This window comes from Pholcus phalangioides, unplaced genomic scaffold (genome assembly GCF_987345545.1).
Source record: "Pholcus phalangioides strain wild (caught in Gottingen) unplaced genomic scaffold, Ppha-v1.0 ptg000015l_1, whole genome shotgun sequence".
Taxonomy (NCBI): domain Eukaryota; kingdom Metazoa; phylum Arthropoda; class Arachnida; order Araneae; family Pholcidae; genus Pholcus; species Pholcus phalangioides.
Window position 1 is genome coordinate 41,195,925 of NW_028301608.1, and position 20,048 is coordinate 41,215,972.

The window sequence follows — 20,048 nt, forward strand, 5'->3', positions numbered from 1 at the left end:
GGAATGGCTGTTGAGAACAACGACATGAAGTCGACCGCTGAAAACTCGGATGTAAGTGTAGTTGATACAATTATTAAGCCTAGTTAGGCATTTCTTTTCGATTTGGTTTCATATTTTTGCTGATATTTTAATTAGGTTATATCTGTTAGAATTAGCGCTTTGAGAAACACAACCTTAATTGAGCAATTTCGACTAAAATGTGTAAACAAATTGTTACTAGAAATAAACGGCTTTTTTCTCAGCCCAATATATCAAGGAAACATATATTTTCTGTTTCTCTTTTCTTTATTCTAATGCCACAGTGTGTGTGAAATAAAGAAGAGGGCCTGGGTTTGTGTTCCGGCGGAGACCAGATGACTTTTCTTTCCAAGCTCATCCAGCACCTCCTAGAGATAGAAGGCCTCAGCATGGGTTGCCATAAACGTCATTCAGACTACCTAACAAATTTGCCACATTTTGAAACACAGCATGATATTTCATTTCTTCTTATTTTGGCGTAGAATCGCCCTGATTGGCTCACAAATACCGCATAGTGATTGGATGTGGGGGCATAGAAATCTCCAATTAGGAGCCCGATCATTTCTTTTCCGCACAACGATGATACTGGCATGAAATTTTTTTCCCTGAATATTCTCAGGGAAAATGGATTAATTACTGACATCCCAAGGGGCTTACGGAGGCCTTCTATCTCTAGGAGGTGCTACTTCACCAAACACCAACTCTGGCTATATCGCTATATTGCAATTTACTGTCATTAATGAGATGGGTTGGAAATGAAGGCACTGTCTATCTGTGGTCACCTCGAGTTCTTTAAGGAAAATATCCTATCTACATCCTCTCGAAAATATCTTATCTACATCCGAACCAGGGACCGTAACAGCAACATTCACGGTTGTAGACGAGCATCTTAGAAGCATTCTAGCAGAACGTGGTTCTAGGAGTGGTGCTGGTTCATCTCAGTATAAAATTTTATTTCCTTGAAAAAAAAATTTCCTTCTGGAAAATCTCTCGAAAAATATCTGGTGTAAAAATAACTGTTTCCCTGATAAACTGGCGCTAGTCACAACAGAACAAATACAATATCGTAATTATGCTATTCACAAAACCTTAACGGTTACAAGCTATATTTATATAGTTGCATAGCAAAGTAATGAAAGTGCATGCCTGCAATTTTATGACTTTGCCGAAAGACTCAAATGTTCATTAATCGAATACAGTAATTCATGGAGACACATCAGCTCATCAGCAAGAAAGTTCTTCAGTAAATTGTTAATGTAAAGATCAAATTATTATAGCTATATTTCTTAAAATGATGCAAGTTTTAGCATGTGAAGAATACGATGGATACGTGGGTGAACATTTTGGAAAAAAAAAGTGTTATGTGTTTCTGTTTTGAGAAACTGGAGATAGTTTATGCATGGCAAAAAACGTTTTGATTGGTTTTATCATAGAACACACCATTTCTGACTATCTCTCTACGGTTGATCTTTTTCAAAAAAGCGAGAACATAACTGATTCCTGAAAATCCACTGTGGAAGGAATGACTAGTAATGTTTGTGAATTGTCATGCTCCCAACAATATTTAACCCTCTCGGTACCACATTATGAAAAAATGAAATAATTATCTTATATATAAATTTGAAAAAATATATGAAAAATGTATGTGTGTATGTTTGTTCTTTATACAAATCTACAATTTTATACCGATCGTCGCCACAAGTTTTGCATATACTATATACCACACAGGACCGGGATTGAATCATAGGCTACTTTAAAAGTTCATCAGAGCTGGGCAAATGCCCGAAATGGGTGAAAAACCGTCAGGCAACAATAGTTCCTGGGCCCCAACAATCACTTTTGGAATGTTCACTTTGGTTACTGTGGTTCCCCAGAAATGCGTTTCAAATATGTATATGCCTTTACAATGATTTGTCACTTCTTTGATGCTACCAGTATTATGCATTACAGTTTATTCCTTTTTAATGGCTTGTCAATTTTCAATCCTCTCATTAATTGAAGAAAACCTGGAAAGCGCCGGGTATTTTTGCTAGCTATGAATAATTTTTGGTAGGTCATTTTAGTTCCAATTAATGCCTAAAAACAAAAACTAATTTTTTTCAATAAATCATTCAGTACATAACGATTTAATTAGCCTGGTACTTGAAAGTTTCGTCAGCACTATGCGCGTACAATAAAAATACCAATTAAATGTGTCGAATAATGCAGTTGCATGATTATTTATTTGTTTTACCGCAAAGAAAGCCTTAATTTGTGTGTTTTATACATTTTTTTGGGAACATTTTGTAAAAGCAGTGTGTTACTGTATCACGCAAAAGTGAGACAGTGCACACGTGTGCTGTCATCTAGTAATCGTAAAGTAGTTTTATGCAGCTTTTACACTTCAAAATATCAACATAATGTATGCAAGGGATGTTGTTATTTGAGGGGGTAAAAAAAGTGTTGGTGATACTTGACGGGGTTAAGTACCATAAGTACTGAAAGTGTTAAAGCAGTATATATGCAACATATAAAGCAGGTATATCGACTGTAAAAAAAAAGTTTTTGATTTTAAGGATTCGGCTGAAGACTCTCGTAGCATCGCCAAGATCTCGGAGGATATTTCAAAATCTATTGGAAGACTCACTGAGCTAGCGGAGAAGGTGACGGATTTGAAAAGTAATTTTTTCTAAAATTATTTTATTTGATACATTTTTCGTCACTTACTATTAAGCGTATGCATTGTTTTTTATCATACATTTTTTTATCTTTGTTTTTCCTGAACCAATTTTCGTACTTGACAATTTGAAATCACCGTAGTTTAGTTTATTTCCATCCGAAAAAAAACAAAATATAAACTATTCGATATACCAGGTAGTGCAGAAGTCTTGAACTGTTTTGAAAAAAAATTGAAATATTTCACAAAAAGCTATTAAAGACAAGCTGAAAAAATTGAAATACTTAAAAAAAAAGTCAGACAAACGTCATAAAGCATTTGAAAGACAATGATTCAAGTTTTTTTTACTTCCATCCACCATTTTACTTTCGTCCTTACTTGCATTCTTTGTAACATCCATATTGCAAAGAACATGGCAAGTAATGATATATAGGATTAACGACCTCCGCGTCACTAAAGGTGTGCACACATATAGAAATTTTGTAGTAAGTAAAAAACCCTTGAAACCTTCTCTTTCAAATGCTTGTTTCGATCTCTTTAACAGGTTTTCAAAATATTTTTTTCAAAACAGGTCCACATTTCTGGAGCACCCTGCATTAATAATAATAATATATTATTAATTTCCCGAGAACAAAATTTGTTTTTGAAAACTGCTTTTCTCTATGGATTGTTACTAGGGCTGGGAATAGAATAAAATGTTTAAGTGGTTTATCAAAAAAATTTATTCGATAAATCGAATTCGAATCGAATATTTTCAGTAAAATTTTCAAAAGCTATTTACTGTTCATAACAAACTTATTAGGCAACCTTTTTTTATAAATTGATGCAACAAATTATATTTTATTTATTTCCCACTCACCTATTCGCTAGATGCCAGAAAATGTTGGAATATATTAAGAGATTAAGTGTCTGTTGTAATGATAAAAATTTTGGCATCCTAGAATTTCTTCACTGGGATCTTTTATTTAGAAAATCATTTTTATTTTAGTCACTGATTTCGAAACTACTTTCGATTTTCGTACTGTTATTTTCTTCCCTAACCTAACAAATGTTGGTCTTGTTTTTTGAAACTTCCATCGAACACAATTTAAAACTGAAATCTTCATTTTTCGCTAAATCGACCTGTATTTTCCCATGTCAAAAATTTTGATCACAATATTGATTCAAATATTTTTAGATATGGTCACTTATCTGAAATGTTATATCTCCTTAGGAATATACTTTAAGAGACATCTAATCGGTTTCGTCAAACAAATAAAACTAAATTATGAACTTAAATGAAAATTTCAATCGAATTTTAATCGGATTGATCGAGTCGATTAGCTCAATTAGATTTTCTAATTACGATTAACAATTGATCGAATAACTGACCCGATTAATCGCGCTAGCCCTAGTTATTACAATAGAGAGCACAGTCATTTATATAACATGAAAAAATTTTAATATTTTAAGTGTTCAACATTGTTTTGAGAGATATCTCCAATCCCTTTTTTTTTTTCAAAATCACGAACTATAGGTAGTAAAACTGCGTACTCCGATCATTGAAGATTGACCGGTTCGATAAATATTTTAAGACCAGAAATAACTCTAGATTCTAGTTTATCAATTTTTTTACAAAATGCTTGTAAAAATATTTGCCAATGAATTTACTTGAAAATTATTTCTATAAGTGATTCTTGTATATGTGAAACGACTGCCACCAATTATTTTGAAAATGCTTCATTGCTGTGATGAAGAATTTTTGAAACGGTTGACAGTTACCCAAGCCCCATTTTTTGTTGCGTACACGTATCGTTTCATATTACGGATGCGTTATATGAATTATGTGTGGCTGAAATTATTTTAAATTGTCTATTAGTTCAATTGGCCGAAGTCGGATTCCAACTCGCTAGTAGAATCGACCCAGCTCGCTATGCAGACCTGATTGCTGGAGTCGAGAAAGCTCGTGAGGAGTGCGAGAATCTCATCATTGGTGGTGTCGAACGTGAGGAGCAGTCTCAGGCCCCTTCAGATCAGGGACAATGAATTGACATTTATATTTTTGCGCTCTCAATAATCTCGTTATCAATATTTAATATTTAGGCAGAAGTTATTCAATAATTATTATTTTCTATTTCTTTTTCTCAGGATGATTATGTGCTAAAGAAAAACTCACACTTAAATGAAATTAAATATACACGTATATATATATGGAAAAAACATTACAACAGGGCCATAAAAAAATAGGATACAAATTTGTATCTTGCTGTAACTGCAGAACCTTACAGAATAAATGAATATTTTTTACCAGATCTTAGAGTGTATAATTTAAGTTGAAAGTTTTCTATCTCGTGGACAGATTACTTTGTGTGATATCGTTAAATTTGCATGGAATTGCATTTAACAGTGATGTATAACTATTTTGAATATCTTGACTATATTCAAGATAATTATACTTGATTATCATGAACATCTTTCCATAAATGAAAAAGATAAAAAAAAATTGTTTCTTAATTCCAATGTACTTAGACATAATTTTTTGAACAATTCTGCAACTTTAAATTTAGTTTGAAACAACAATTTGGCATTACATTTATGCATAAAAGTGATTAGTTACTATTGAGAGATTTCAGTGAAAAGATTTTAAAAATGTGCTGATATTCATTGATAAGCCTTATAATATGGGGTAGTCTATAAATTACAGTTGACATGGTTTCACATTAGCCTATTCAATTATGGACTAATTAAAATTTTCCCTTGAATAAGCTGTGGGCAGAATGTTTATTAACACATAAACAGAGTGAATAACACTCTAGGGGGAAATTCATAGCAAAGCCTTATCATCACTTCGGCAAATGGAGCGGAGACGTAAACGACTGGAAAATTAGCGATAAATTTTAACACTGTAATGATAAGAGCTTAATGAATGAAGCCTAATCAATAAAATTATCTGAAATAATGTCATCGAAACACAGCTATTATTCTTTCAGGGAGGGGAGGGGGCACGACATAGATCTTATCTCTGTAACGCCGCACCAACGGGCAGATTATAACACCAATATTAAGTTCGTTATCAGTTTTCTAGAATGTGAATAGTATACCAAACACATCAGAGAAATTGTACTTTGAAACAGTAAATTATTCATTTCAGATAATAAAGAGAAACAGCTCTAGATTACCGTGAGTGTGTGTGGTTCCTAGTATACAATACCTAGAGATTCCCTCCTCTACCAATTATATTTAACGTGTATTTTTTTTTTATGCAGTGGCTAATCTTAATTTTGAATATTCCGCTTAAAATTTTTTTTTTGTTGAATGGAAATAGTGAATTGAATTTATAAGAATGAAGATCTTGTCAATTATATATGTAAGTTTTTTTGTTTTTTTCTAACACAGTGAAACAACGATACTCAAGGGACTACCACTACTAAACTGAACATGCACCTCGTACACATTCCTCTGAGGAATTTCTAACAAATCGGTACATGTCGGAACGTGTTGCGTGAGTGTATGTACATGCAGGCCCTAACATGCATATGTTGCCCGACTTTCGTTCGTTTGGTGTACTTGCTAGTGCAGTCATCTGTTTTCCATATTTTGAAGTAAAGAACAATTTTGTAGATGCGTTTCTACAGTATCGTTATAGATGGAATATACCAACACTATGAAAAGTGCATCGGGGCTATATCGTTATATAGGCGATTGTCGTTACATGGGATTTTCACTGTATAATGAGGCTTTTAGTTGGAATGCCTTTTCAGTTGACCCAGACCTATTTTTGTTGGAATGCATATGTAAAGCTCAATTCCATACCTTCCAATTTTGTTTGAGACAGACATTTAGGCATTAGATTTTTATGTTAAGTGATCGAATGAATGAATGAAAGCCAGAACTTTGCCACTGGACTTGTCCCGTTGCCAAGATCTCTTCCAGCCCAGCTTCGTGCAGAGCCTGGAATATGTTAATTGACCATAGAATCACATATCATATCTTGATACTTGTATACAGCTTTCGCGCAGAAAGCTTTTTCTCTTTTTTTTACGAACTTGACATTGAAATAATGCATGGCGAATTGAATATTTTGTAAATTTGACAGTATAACCAAGGTAATTTTAACCTGTTGTTAGTAGGTGCCATGGTGTGCTTAAAACCGTGTTTTCCTAAGAGCAGGATTTTTTTTTTGCTCCGCGTGAGCCGAATAGGACCATTTCGCTTCAATAAAAACATAACTTTATCACGCTACGCATTTGTGTTTACCACAACAAATACATAAAAAATTCTGAGTTCGGCGAAAAGCGTACGATGCATTTCACTCCTCTATAATCAGTCTGCTAATCACGCCGACGTAAAGCGCTGGCGTGAGGTGCGTTGCACTCTGTAGGACAACAGTCACACCGCTTTTCCTATTGGTAAATAGACAGCGTGTTGCGCAGACGATTATTCCCGTTATACGCGGCACCAGAAAACCTGTTTCTAGGAAAACCCGGCTTAAGGAAGAGAAAACCCCATGGTAACGTCTAATACCAAACCCAAAAACCCATTCAAGTAAGATCCAAGGATTACCATCATGCTAATTTTAATTTCAGCACAATGTGTTTAGTTGAAGTATGGTTGCTCTTATATGGTAATAGACCTCTGCTCGTGAATTTCAGAAAATTTCGAAGACCACAGTTATGACTTAAAAATGAACTTATACATATTTAAAATTATATTTAAAAAAAATACAACACACAAAAACGAGGAATTTTCCTTTATTTGTAACAAAGCACTGACAATAGACCTTTTGGTTTTTTTCTTTTTTGAGTTTCCAAATTGTGACATTAAATTAATTTTTCTTATAATACGAGCAATTAACAGGAGAGAAAAAATGTTATACAATTCTCTTTTGACATCAATCACAGCAGTGAAGAAGTATTTAGAAGAAAACAAAGAATGATATGAAATTTTTTTTTTCATTAATATATGAAAAAAAAAGCAATTGAAAATATATCGACAAAAAAATTATTTCAACAGTTGAACTCTATTAAGAAAACATTTTTTTTGGGAAAAAAAAATTCAAATCGAAAATTAAATATTTTAAATTTAATTGTATATTATAAGCAAGCACCAATTTTCTTTTTCTCTCTATACAATATGGTTTTTATTTACTTATAATTTTTTTTTTTGTCTTAGGAAGATATTTCTCTTATTCTGAGGACGATAATTGAACTTTCACACGCACACATAAACACGCATATACATATATAATGTTCATGCTCGTATTTATGAAAAGAGGGGAAAAAAATACAAATGTCTAGTTCGTCAATAATTTGATGATCACAATGATGATGAAGATGATGACGACGACAGTAACACACGATGAACAAAATAAATTTAAACGTCATACTCGAACATACGGCTTGGGTGGGAAGGACAAGGCGTTGCAGCCATTCAATTATAGCCAAGCGCCTTCTCGATACATCGTTACTAAATTCCTATGATAGGTTTCACTACGTATAGCGAGAATCAGAACCTGTCAAAACATGATGTCAACAAAAAGGCGGAAAAACAGAGAAAACAATGATAGGCCCGGGTGATTCCGACCCAAGGCCATTTGTGGCACAATAAAACGCGATAAAGATTTTGGACCATAATTGAGGTGAATTAAAACAAACAAACTAGTGTTTAATGTTGTTTTCTTCTCATCGAATATTTTATACATTTAATATCGTCTTTTTTCAGTGTAGGCACTGCTGCATGTACGAAGCCTATAAAATGGCACTAACATTCACGTTGATTCCTTCCAGAGTAGTTAAGTACGTCGTAGATATGTTACGCTCTTTCACTGGATGTACGAAGGGGGAGGGGTAGGTATTTATACATGTAAACATGGATTGGTCACCCAGTTCCCTGAGCTGCGTGACCTATTTCGAGAGTTTTTTTAGAGATCTTTGACAGCTTCAACGGTTGTATAAGATATTTGCATAGGAAGCATATATATATGTATGTATATATATATATGTATAAAGTAACAACGCACAAAGACACATAACATATCGCTCAATGATATTTACATCACAGGATACCTCAAAGAATTTCTGAGGAATAGGGCACGGAGTCACTGATGACAGTTCTAAGAAATCCTTGAATTCTCCAAGAATGTCTTCGAACAGATAAAAAGTTCTTCTTTGGACGTTTCTGTATTTTTCTTCTTTTTTTTTTGAATAAATCCTTTTTCACACAAGAATCAAACGGATGGTGATGACACCATTGATTCGATCGTCTCTGATGCGGTCGCTACAAGCTGTTCAACGCTTATTTGTTGAAATGAAGATAAACCCGCACACAACAGAACGCTTGTTCAGTGTCCTTTTTGTTTATAACTGGGCACGACGAGGTCATTTTTCATCGTTTTAATGATCTTTGCCGGGCTCGTCGGAAAACACACTTTTTCTGACCTGCATTATCGGAAACTAGATATGACGAAATTGAATTCGAAGACATATTGATATCAGGAGAAATAACATCTCACGTGTTATATTAGTTAGCTGACGTCATAGATCGATCGATCAAAGTGTTGAGTGTGTATACAATCTCATTCGGAGGTTGGTAAGTCTTTCAGTTCTCCTGACGTCAGACGTGGGTCGCCAGAGTTCCGGGTTTCACGTGCGACTGAGTCTGCTGGGCCGTTATGTACCTGGGCGTCTGGCCACCGGCATTCTGCTGGCCTCCCGGCGATGATTCCGCTTGGCCCGTTGGGCTCGAAGGCCCATGGACGCCTCCACCCCACGACGAGGTGACGAATACCCCTTGTGGAGGGGGTAGCGTCGACTGCGAAGTCCTCAGGTACGGGTTGGCGTAACCCGCACGGTACCTGGGATCGACTGCGTGGCTCAGGTCGGTGAGGATCTGCGTGGAAGGACTGTACAAGCTGTCTCGAACTCCATTAGCCGGAGGAGGGACGGCTGGCGGATTGTAATCTCTCGTGTAATCCACGTACGGTATGTAACCGTTGCTGGTTTGCGCTTCCTATTGAAAGGAAAAAAAAAAGGATTTGTTGAATGAAAAAAAAAATATTTAATTTTCTGTATAGACTGCAACAGATGCCAAAAAAATGCAAGCTATGCTGATACGAAGCGAGGAAAATGAAGGTCAGTTAAGGTCTAGTCTTTATAGAAACAATGCACAAGCATATTAGTCGCAAACTACCTGTACGATAAAAAAAAGGAACGGTTTTTGAAAACTCGTAACGGTTGTCTTTCAAGCACCCGTATGCAGTTTGTAACAAGTGGCTGCAGTGATTTGCAGGTTCATTAAAGAAGCTTAATTGATTTATGCACTTTTCCCAGTTATTAAATTAATTTTACTCTGCCACCTTTTTGCAAGCGAAAAAAAAAAATTCATAGGCTACGACATTAAGAACATCCGCAATATATTTTTAAAACAAACACTTTTTCATAATTTTGCAAATGCATAGTTTTACCGATATTTCTTTCACTAAAACCAACACAATTTTTTAATGACGTTGGCAGCATTTCATGTGATGGAAATATGTCAGAAGATTATACGGTCCACACATGAGAAATAAGGCCCATTATTCGCTCTTTGACAGACAGTAAGACATTTGGCATCAACAGCGATTCATCACCAGATCTGTTTGGTTTATGGTCTCATCGGTATGAATGACGGGAAAGTTTGTGAATGGGAGAGACATCTAAGAAATACCGTGAGAACGAGCATGGAGAACTACTCAAGCAGGCTATTAGGTGCCTATAAATGAGAGCGGATTTGCCACCCAAATTTGATTTGAGCTAATAACAGGTTTGTCGCACTAAGTGATGTCTCAGAACTTGTAAAAAAAGGAAAAAAAGCAGAACACAGAGATTGGCTATAGCGATAATACTAACGTCAGACTTTTGCTCAAACATAGCATATAGGTGAAGCTCTAGCACGGCCGTCGGCAATCGATGACGATATTGTGTGAGTGTTGCACATCGTGATTCCCATACTTCCTAGCCTCAATTGAACAGTCTCACTTATTTACGAATTTTGCCATTACTCATGGCACTTGGAATATGCAAGTGGATCTGGAGGTGGATATCTATCCAGTGTAGAATGTTTTATGGTCACGAAGCAAATAATGGGACATATTTGATAGGATGGACCACTCGATCTTCTACCATATTTTCATGACACGGCACGAACGTACAAACTGCTAATGGGATTCAAAATAGTGTGGGTTTGTATACTGGAGATATCAGTGGAAACTGCACATGTGCAAAATCACATACTCTTGTTTTTTAAAAAAAGATATTGCTAAACGGTAATTTCTTAAAAAAAATTTGCCACGTAGATTCTAATAAAACATTATTGAAAGAAAAGTTTTGTTTTTACATGGTTCAATTTAACTATTATTAACTAAAGTAATAGACATTAGGAACAAAAATCGAGTGCGTCGAACGTGCAAAGCATGCTTTTAGAATATTTAATATGCAAAAATCATATAAATAAAAAATAAAAAATTGAAACCAAATTTTTAACATGCTTTAAAGTCATAGAACTAGTAGTTAGTATACACGAGTCGATACATGCAAAGTGAAATAAAACGAAAGAGACAACATTTGTAGAGAGAGAGAATGGTCAATTCTTACTAAGTAATAGCCATCTCGCCAGTGCTTGGTCGGATGCAGTGCAAGTAGTAGTAGTAGTAGTAGTAGTAGAAGTTGTAGTTGCAGTAGTAGGAAGTGAGCAAAGCATAAACAGGAATGTTTTAGTAGTAGTAGAAGGAGTTAGTGAGAGACAACTTGTGTTGTTTTTGTTATACATATATTTTTTTTATGTAAATGAGACAGAAGAATTTTGTAGCGGACGGCAGACACACACGCTTTAGTTTGTATATACATATATAAATATACACAGATGGACGGATCTGTTCCAGAAAGAAGAAATTTCGTTTCCTCAAGCCTGTATGTGAGGATAAAAGAAAAGAGAGAAAAAAAGAAAAATAAAGAAAGGAAAAAAAGAAACAAATGTCGTATCAAAGAAGAAAATTAAGAGAGTTTAATTCGAAACGAAACCTAAAAAAAAAAGAGGAGAGGAAAAACAAATTTAATAAGAAAATGGTTGCGAGGTGCAAGAAAACATTCATTCGCGAGTCTTATTCCTGCGATTCCGGTGATGATTCTTAAGGTTCAAATCGATGTAGTTTTAATTCTTTTTTTTTAGTCTTTTTCTTTAGTTTTTAGGTTTCCCGGAAGAGCAGGAATTTTTCTCTCAAGAAATACAAGACACATTGCAAAAAGAAGAAGAATGAAAAAAATAGAAATGCGAAATGAAAATGTATTGATATTAAGATACGTGCGATATTTCTATAACGTTAGAATATGCATCATCGAAAAATAAATCGTGAATATTTAATGATTTATCATGATTATTTTTATAATCATAGTTACTTAGATTATAAGATACAAACACAAAAAATGCGGAGTAACAACGAGTAAAAATAAGAACATTTCAACGTTTTCAAATTGAAGCCATTGTTTTGTTATTAGAATTGACAAAAAAAAAAAATTTAAGGCTGTAAATATCTTAATTGAAGTTCATATGAAGATGTGGTTAATTCAGAATCCGAGATTTTTAAATTCTTTATAAATTATTAATTCGAACCTATTGTTCAAGTGCGCTTTTCTCGTGAACGAAAATGTCTTAGATTTGTCAAAGACATAATTGCTTTGAAATATTTGATATGAGTAAGAAATGCGTGATATAATATGCTATTAAATTTATTTTTATTACAATAAGTTTAATCTTCTTTTGACATTAAAATACTAAAACTGCTTTTTCCTACGTCAAAATTTGAGATCCTAATTTTTTAAAGGCTGAAACTCAGATCGATATTTTCGGTATCGCATTCGTGATAGGTTTAAAATTCCAAGTGATTTATTTCTAACTTGTATTAGGATGAGTATAAAGTTTTGCATTACTTTTATTATTTACTTTCTAGCGTGGTTCTTAGGGAACCTCGAGGTGAGAGAGAGAGAGAGATTTCGATGGTCTGTTAGCTTAGATGAGGAAATTATCATCTTATTGTCTTTACATTATTATTATGTGCTAAATATTGTTAAGTAAAGGGGTCCCTGTCTTTCATCTTATTAGCACAGGGTCCGCTCTATACAGAAAGTTAAGAACTCTCCTGCTTTATATTATTTTCTTTTCCGATGTCGTAAATATGACGAACCACACTGGACTGCAAGGTACCAACTTCGCTTGATTTCCCAATGCTGATAGTCATCATGTCTGAGTCTATGGTGGGACTCACAGACTCAGAATCTTCAGTTTTGGCATACGTGACGTTGTATGATCGGGTTTCTTTCAACGCCTTTTTTTTGAAACGAAAAATTTCGTACCATTTGTTTGCAGCGCTGTGGTTAACTGCACCTTCACTTTTCTACAAAACAAATATTTTGTATTACTTATTGTGGTTTATGGCCATTCCGAAGTCTGAGAGAACTGTTATTCTCGAATCAGCTTCCCGCCTCTTAAATGTTGCACTAAACAATGCGTGACATTTACCACAGTTTTTGCTGTTTTCAGTTTTTTTACATTCCAATGGGGATTCTCTTCATTCATATGATATGCCAGCCGCAAACTATGCACGTACGTAAATATTGCAAAACTTTTGACTCATCTTAATATTTACACTGGTATTGCATTTTGATTATGAAAACAATTCCGTGAATATATAATGGCATTAATTCTACCATTTCCGTGACTAGTTAAAAATCTCACAAAAAAAAATCACTAACCATAGAGTGCCGTTCCTGGACAAAGGCACGCTTCACTATCGTGCCTGATTTGAACAGCGATGCCGAATAAATATATGCTTACTTATGTAAAATACATATAGTACATATGTATAAAAGTATGTACTAAGTACAAAGAATCGAATAAGTGTATTATAATTATTAATATTTTTAAAAAATTGCGATGACTCACCGGTTTTGGAGGAAAAGCGCTATCCGGATAGTCGTTGTGTGGATACTTGTGGTAGAGATCATGTGCCTCGTGGGCCCTGAGAGTGTCGCTGTTGTCTTCCCAACTGCGCTCGTGCTCGTTGTTGGATAGCGATGACGCCGTCCTGATCTCGACCTTCAGGTCTGAGTCTCCTGATGAAGCCGAATCCGACTGTTTCGTCTTCTTTTCGGAACCGTATTCCTCATCTGTAACATATGCGGAGAAGAATTCGATTATTGTCTTGAGATTGTGAAAGCTGATGCAAAACGGAATGGAATAAGACACATTTATAAACAATCTTCTGACGTGTGGGAAAATGTATTTATGAATTTTACAAGTTGAAGCCTCCATATTGTTTCTCGTCTTGTTCGCCAGTAGAACATACATGCTCATATCATGACACACGGAGTCATCTGATATGGCGCGAACTTAATTTTGAGCAAATTTAATTTTGTAAAAATGAACTGAGAACTGCGTGGTACGTTTCCAGATCAATTAAGTGACCCGCAGTGCAGTTGCATATCACTTGAGTGGCCCGTGACATATTCCCATATAAATTATAAGGCTTCGGCACATTTCCAGATCGCTTAGGTCACCCGCGACTCATTTCCAGTCTGTTAAGTGATCCGTGGCACATTTCCAGATCACTCAAGCTGCCCGCAGCATATTTACAGAACACCGTGGAACAATTCCAGGGCATTTTAGCGACCCGCGGAATATGTAAAGATCACCAGAGCACAGTTTAAGGACACTCAAGCAACCCAACGTATATTCAAGGATCAGTGAAGTAAAAACACAGTTCCAGATGACTGAAGCGACATACCGCACAGTTCTAGATCCCTTAAGTGTCCCGCGGCACATTTTTCAGATCATTTAACTGACCCGTGGCATATTTACAAATCATTACAGCACAGTTCCAGAGCACTTAAGTGACCCGCGGCACAATTCCAGAACACTTGAGTGAACCACGGCACATTTAAAAATCTCTTAAGTGACTCGCAGCATATTTACAAATCTCTTAAGTGACTCGCGGCATATTTAAGATCATTTAAGTGTTTCACGGCACATTTCCAGATCATTTAAGTGTTTCACGGCACATTTCCAGATCATTTAAGTGTTTCACGGCACATTTCCAGATCATTTGAGTGACCCGTGGCATATTTGTAGATCACTGAAGGGAACTGCGGTGCTGTTCTATATCAGTTAAGCGGCCCGTGACACGTTTCCAAATCAATAAAGTGGACCGCCCCCTTGATGTAAAAAGGTCACATTACAGTTAGATTCATATACATCATAAATATCGAAAAATTCAATCAGCATCACGATTATTCACGAAGTAAACCACCCGGAAATCAGTGATGAATGAGTTCCAAGAAAACGGGACATGATAGACCGTATATATATACATAAGTAGTACTGGTCCAACTGCAGTGTCCTTGCCCGTATTTTGCGTGACGAAATTCAAATCGCATCGAATTTCGAACCGGTTAATAACACTTAATTTCAGAAATTATAACAGTTAATTGAACAATCTCAAAATTAAGAGAGAAAGAGAGAGAGGGGGGAGGGAACGGAAAAGATAGGAAAAATTGAAATTCTCGAAGTTTAATCAGAAATCATCAGCCGCGTTAATGCGAGATCCCGAACCCCCTCCAGAAAAATAGCCCCTCCATCAATTCTTACCACTACGATATCCGTCGGAATACTGGAATTTTCGAGAATGCCAAGGAGAAAGTAAGTTAAGGAGGGAAAGCAAAGGGCTTTAATCAAAACAGAACAAATCTTTCGAGAATCCGAGGTTAAAACCCAGAGGAATTTACTAACCATCGCTGAATACACACTCACATTATTACGAAGGTGAGAAATTCTCTCTCTCTCTCTCTCTCCTTGCAAAACCAATGCCTGGCGGTTCTCCAAAACGAAGTGTACCTCGGGAAAGTGTCTTCGTAACAAGAGAGGAAATGGGAAGTACACGTAAAGGTAGTGGGTATTAATTATGCGATCAATTAATATCATAGGACGACCTAATAACTCTTAGCAGTTGATTTCCCGGAGGGCTGTATATCTTCCACACAGAATCAGCGTCGTCTAGCATTATGGCTTCTTCGCCAACAAGATATCGCGATGGGCGGGGGGTTCACCGTAAAGATCCCTCAAGACCTGAACTCGTACAAAAGGATCGGCCCGTGTTCCAACTGTTCGTTCGAGCGAAAGAACACTGCAGCCGACCGGATCTGTTGAATATTAATGCTATCAGTGGGGGTTTGGGGGTTAGAGTTATCGAATGTTACAATGCTGCTTCGAACGATGACAACAGACTCTTATGCTTCTCTTCTTCCTCGCTATTTCTTCGCCTGTCAAACCCATAAATATGTCCGAAGTTATCTTGTTAAAGAGATGTTCATCGTCCGATGTGATTCGCTGTTCGTCGGAGAACGACATACTCGTAATTGGAATTAACAAATAACACGCTTGGATCACAAGTGGTTTGTTTCCCCTTGCAAAGTATAACAACTGTGGACCGATAGTCAATTACAGCAAAACCTCGGTAAGTCGTCATTTTTCGTCGATCCTGTCCAGTTTTTATAGACGACAATGTTATAATATCCTCGTTTACCTCAACACTATGGAAAAGTTTGAGAGAGGAACAGGAGATTTCTATGGCTCTCTTTTAAAGAAAGAGCTTGGTAATAGCATTGCCATATGTTCAAATGTGACCATACAAGCCTTGTGTATCATGGAACGGAATTGCTCAAGCTACGAAAGTGACTCTGAGGAAGTTCATTTGCCAACTAAAACAACGAAAGTTCTTCAGTCGTTAGGGACTATTCCAGCTGGACTTGACCCTTGCATGGGCAAGTCGGGTATTTGGCAAGAGCCCACCCACTCCACCCAATTTGGGGCTTGAAATTTGAGCAAAATACATTTGTTGACACAAACCAGAGACTTTCACCATCAGGAATTTTCTTTTTCAAGATTCTAGAGCAGTTTCCCAACCTTTTTGTCTCATCGCCCCCTTCTTCAGAAATTTTTTTCTCCCATCGCCCCCAACGCAATCTAACCCGTAGAACCCTATGTTATACTCATAGCTTCTACCGCCCCCTGGAACATTCCATCGCCCCCCGGGGGGGCATTAACGCCCATGTTGGGAATCCCTGTTCTAGAACATAGGCTCTTAATTAGGGGTCCACTGACTCTATCGGGGGGGGGGCTCTATGGAGAGATTTCATTGTCCGTGAGATTATAGATAACTAAAGAACAACAAACATTTTTACATTATTTTGTGCCAAATTATTCTTTAAAGGGGTCCACGGCTTTCATCCATAGTCACAAAGAGTCCACGGGACATATAAATTGTCTGAACCACTGCTTCAGAGCACATTCGATGAACTATCTACGATGCTTCTAAAATTTATGCAAACAAAAGGAAGGGTACTCCTATGTCGAAGATTGACATTGAATAGTCAGATCCCTCTAAACATGCATATTTTTCTACACATCTACTCCAGGATCTCTTTTTTGTACAGCTGGTGTATTCTCGATAAAATAGGTAAATTATTTTTTTGCTTCTTTGGATAACGATGGTTTCAACGGAGAAACATGAATCACATTATGGTTCTATCTCTCTCTTTCTTTCTTTAGAAAGCCTTGATTTTCTCTTGATTTGCGCGAGTTCTTTACGAGTTCTCTTTGTATATATTTTTGCTCTTCCTTTACATTAAAGATATAAAACGGAAGTATTCGAATCATTTATCCTAAGCGGTTTTCACGGAAGTTTGAGGTTTTTGAGGAAGTACACAAGTGAAAAAAAAGGGATGAATTCTAAGGCAAGAAAGCTGTCAATTATGAGCTTCTTTACAACCTCGATACGACTGAAGATCCTTGAGTAGCAATTATTTTTGTTCTCACCAAGTTATTCCTTTCTCCCAACCCTTTCCATATATATTCTCAGATGCAAGTATGTATTTTTACCCCACTGTATATGTATGGAAAAATACACATAGCTTTTTTTTTATGCTTCTTTCATTTTATAGTACATATATATATTTCATCTTGAAGGGTTTTAGGTTCCCAAGGAAGAATTTAGTAAGGAAGTGCTGTCATCCGTGAATTATGGCCGAGTCGGAAAGCCTTCAGTTCTTCAGAACTGCGTAGTTTATTTTCACGAATTTTCGCTTAGGCGTCAGCGGGTGAAGAAGGTGGTACCCAGTCCTTTGTGGGGCGAAAAATACTGCAAATCTTTGAACGATGGGCGTATACCGTATATGCGTACATCTTTTATGTACAGATGTGTATATATATATATAGAAAAACGAATCTTTACTCGTGAACACGAAACACCTAAAACGTGAAACATTAGCCATACAACGAATATACTATATATATTACAATCGAAGATTGATGCCACGATTATCAAAAATTATACGTTGATGTGAGTATGCATTACACGTCCGAAAAAAATTAGGATCGTGAACGTTGAGAATTTTCAAGATTTCATTGAGATAATTCTTCTATTTTTTTGAACAAAGTAAATTAATTAATTAATCAATGATATTACAGAAAAACTACATGAAAATGGTTGACATGATTCTCTTAATATCAATTTCAATTATCGTGAATAATTTGTTATCAAACTGTAAGGCACGCAACTTCGAGGAGGTAGAAATTCCTCCACCCGACAAGGACAGAGAAATTTAGAAAGTGCTTATAAAACAACTCAGTGGTAAACTTTTTTTTAACTACTATATTGATAGGAACAAGGAATGAGGGGATTAGTGTAGGGTTTCTAAGTTCAGGGTATAAATGCGTGGAAACTTTGAAAGCTCGGGGCTGATATGTTTGGATTCCCGGAGCTCAAGGAATGCACATGCTGATTTTGGAATGAAAGACGAGGGAAGGCACGTCCATAGATTTTGAAAGCTTAGAAAAACGCATGCTCATTTTAGAGAGTTATAACAGGCGCAAGCAAAGTTCGGGAGCCCAAAGAAAAAGCTTGGAATTAGTAGAAGCATAGGAAAGAGTCACATGCAGAGCTCAAAAGCTCAAAGAAAGTGCTTAGAGATTTTTAGAAGCTATGGAAAGGCACATGCAGAGTTCGGAAGCTCAGAGAAAGTTCTTGGAGATTTTTAGAAGGCACATGCAGAGTTTAGTAGCTCAAAGAAAATGCTTAAAGGTTCTTAGAAGTCTTGGAGTCACGTGTTCTCAGGGGATCTGCTACATCAAACAGTTTGAAAACCGCTGTCATTGATAACAACAACAGAAAAAATTTAAATTTGAAATATTTCATTAAAAAGTAAGTATACAAGATAAAAAGTCCTCTATTACATTTTAAATATATCACTCGTATAAATTATTTATAACAATCAAATAAGAAATCGAATAACTATTAAAATATTGTGACTGAAATGAAACTTCACAGCATTTATTACAACGAATGCGCGGAAAATGTTAAAAAGTTATTAAATTTTTCTTTCAAAGACTTTAAAAGCCTAAGAAAGAGAAAAACATCATTGTCTGAAAGTTTTTTAAATTAAATTATTCAATTATAGAACAGTTTGTTCACAAGAAATAAAAGTTAACAATTTATGTATGATCAAAATGCGAATATATTCACGATTTTCTTATTACTCAAAATCCATCAACAAGATTACAAATTGGGCAATTTTTTGTTTTGCAATCGACGGTATGATTTATCGAGAATTTATTCAACTTCACTTTACACTCCGCATATCGTTAAGTTTTTTTAATTTACCGTATTGGCAAATCGCCATATCAATCATCAAGAAAGGGGCTATTTATTATTGTTATTACTACTATTTATTAGAAGAAAAAGAATTAAAAACAGAAATATAAAAAAAGAGGATGGTACCTTATAAGGAGACAGAGAGAAATGGCCTTTATTTCTCTGCAATGTAGAGTTTTGTTGTAGTAGAAGCACATTTTAAAAAGTCTCGCGGAAGACCACAACCACCGATTTCCCCAGTGGAAATCAAAAAGAAACATTGTTCAAGATGAGAGCCTCAATTTCCAAGTGCGTGCTTTTTTTGTTTTTATAGCATTTGTAGTAATTTGGAAACATTTTTCTCTTTTTTTGTTGTTGTTAAAACATTTTGAGGAAATGTTATGATATTGATAAATGAACCACCAGCAAACAATGGTAATTTGTTATGATGGAAGTGTCCGGGTTGGCACGGCAGAGAGGGTCTTCCATTCCTATTTCTACGCCGATAGAGCCATTGAGTGAGGAAGCGAGTTGCAAGATTCTGGCCAACATACACACAGAGAGACGCCCAGAGACAGAGGCAAGGAAAGACAGGGGGAGAAAAAAAGAGAAAAAGAGAGAAAAAAAAGAAAACCAGAATTACAAAAAAGAGAAATTGTTTTGCTATTTTTTTGCGGAATC

At 35.8% G+C, this 20,048-nt stretch overlaps 2 protein-coding genes across 4 annotated transcripts in view; one reads left to right on the forward strand and one right to left on the reverse strand.

Moving 5' to 3' along the window:
• Nucleotides 1–4,744, forward strand: LOC149076041 (uncharacterized). The gene is made up of 3 exons (XM_089244094.1): nt 1–51; nt 2,574–2,676; nt 4,533–4,744. Exons 1-3 carry the CDS (start codon nt 4–6, stop codon nt 4,697–4,699), a joined length of 318 nt encoding a protein of 105 aa, XP_089100220.1. The 5' UTR covers nt 1–3; the 3' UTR covers nt 4,700–4,744.
• A 2,644-nt stretch (nt 4,745–7,388) lies between these two features.
• The window catches only part of LOC149076042 (irregular chiasm C-roughest protein-like), a 532,693-nt gene continuing 520,033 nt past the window's right edge, over nt 7,389–20,048 (reverse strand). For all 3 annotated transcript variants that reach the window (XM_089243566.1, XM_089243567.1, XM_089243568.1), the window contains 2 exons: nt 13,628–13,851; nt 7,389–9,661 (listed from right to left, as the gene is read on the reverse strand). In XM_089243566.1, coding sequence (XP_089099692.1) covers nt 9,266–9,661; nt 13,628–13,851 — 620 coding nt within the window. In that variant the 3' untranslated portion in view covers nt 7,389–9,265. The remainder of the gene's footprint in view (nt 9,662–13,627; nt 13,852–20,048) is intronic.

Coding starts and splice junctions, on each gene's coding strand:
- LOC149076041 (XM_089244094.1), top strand. CDS start 4: ATGGCTGTTGAGAACAACGACATGAAGTCGACCGCTGAAAACTCGGAT. Junction 52..2,573: donor CGACCGCTGAAAACTCGGAT/GTAAGTGTAGTT, acceptor TTTGATTTTAAG/GATTCGGCTGAAGACTCTCG. Junction 2,677..4,532: donor GAAGGTGACGGATTTGAAAA/GTAATTTTTTCT, acceptor ATTGTCTATTAG/TTCAATTGGCCGAAGTCGGA.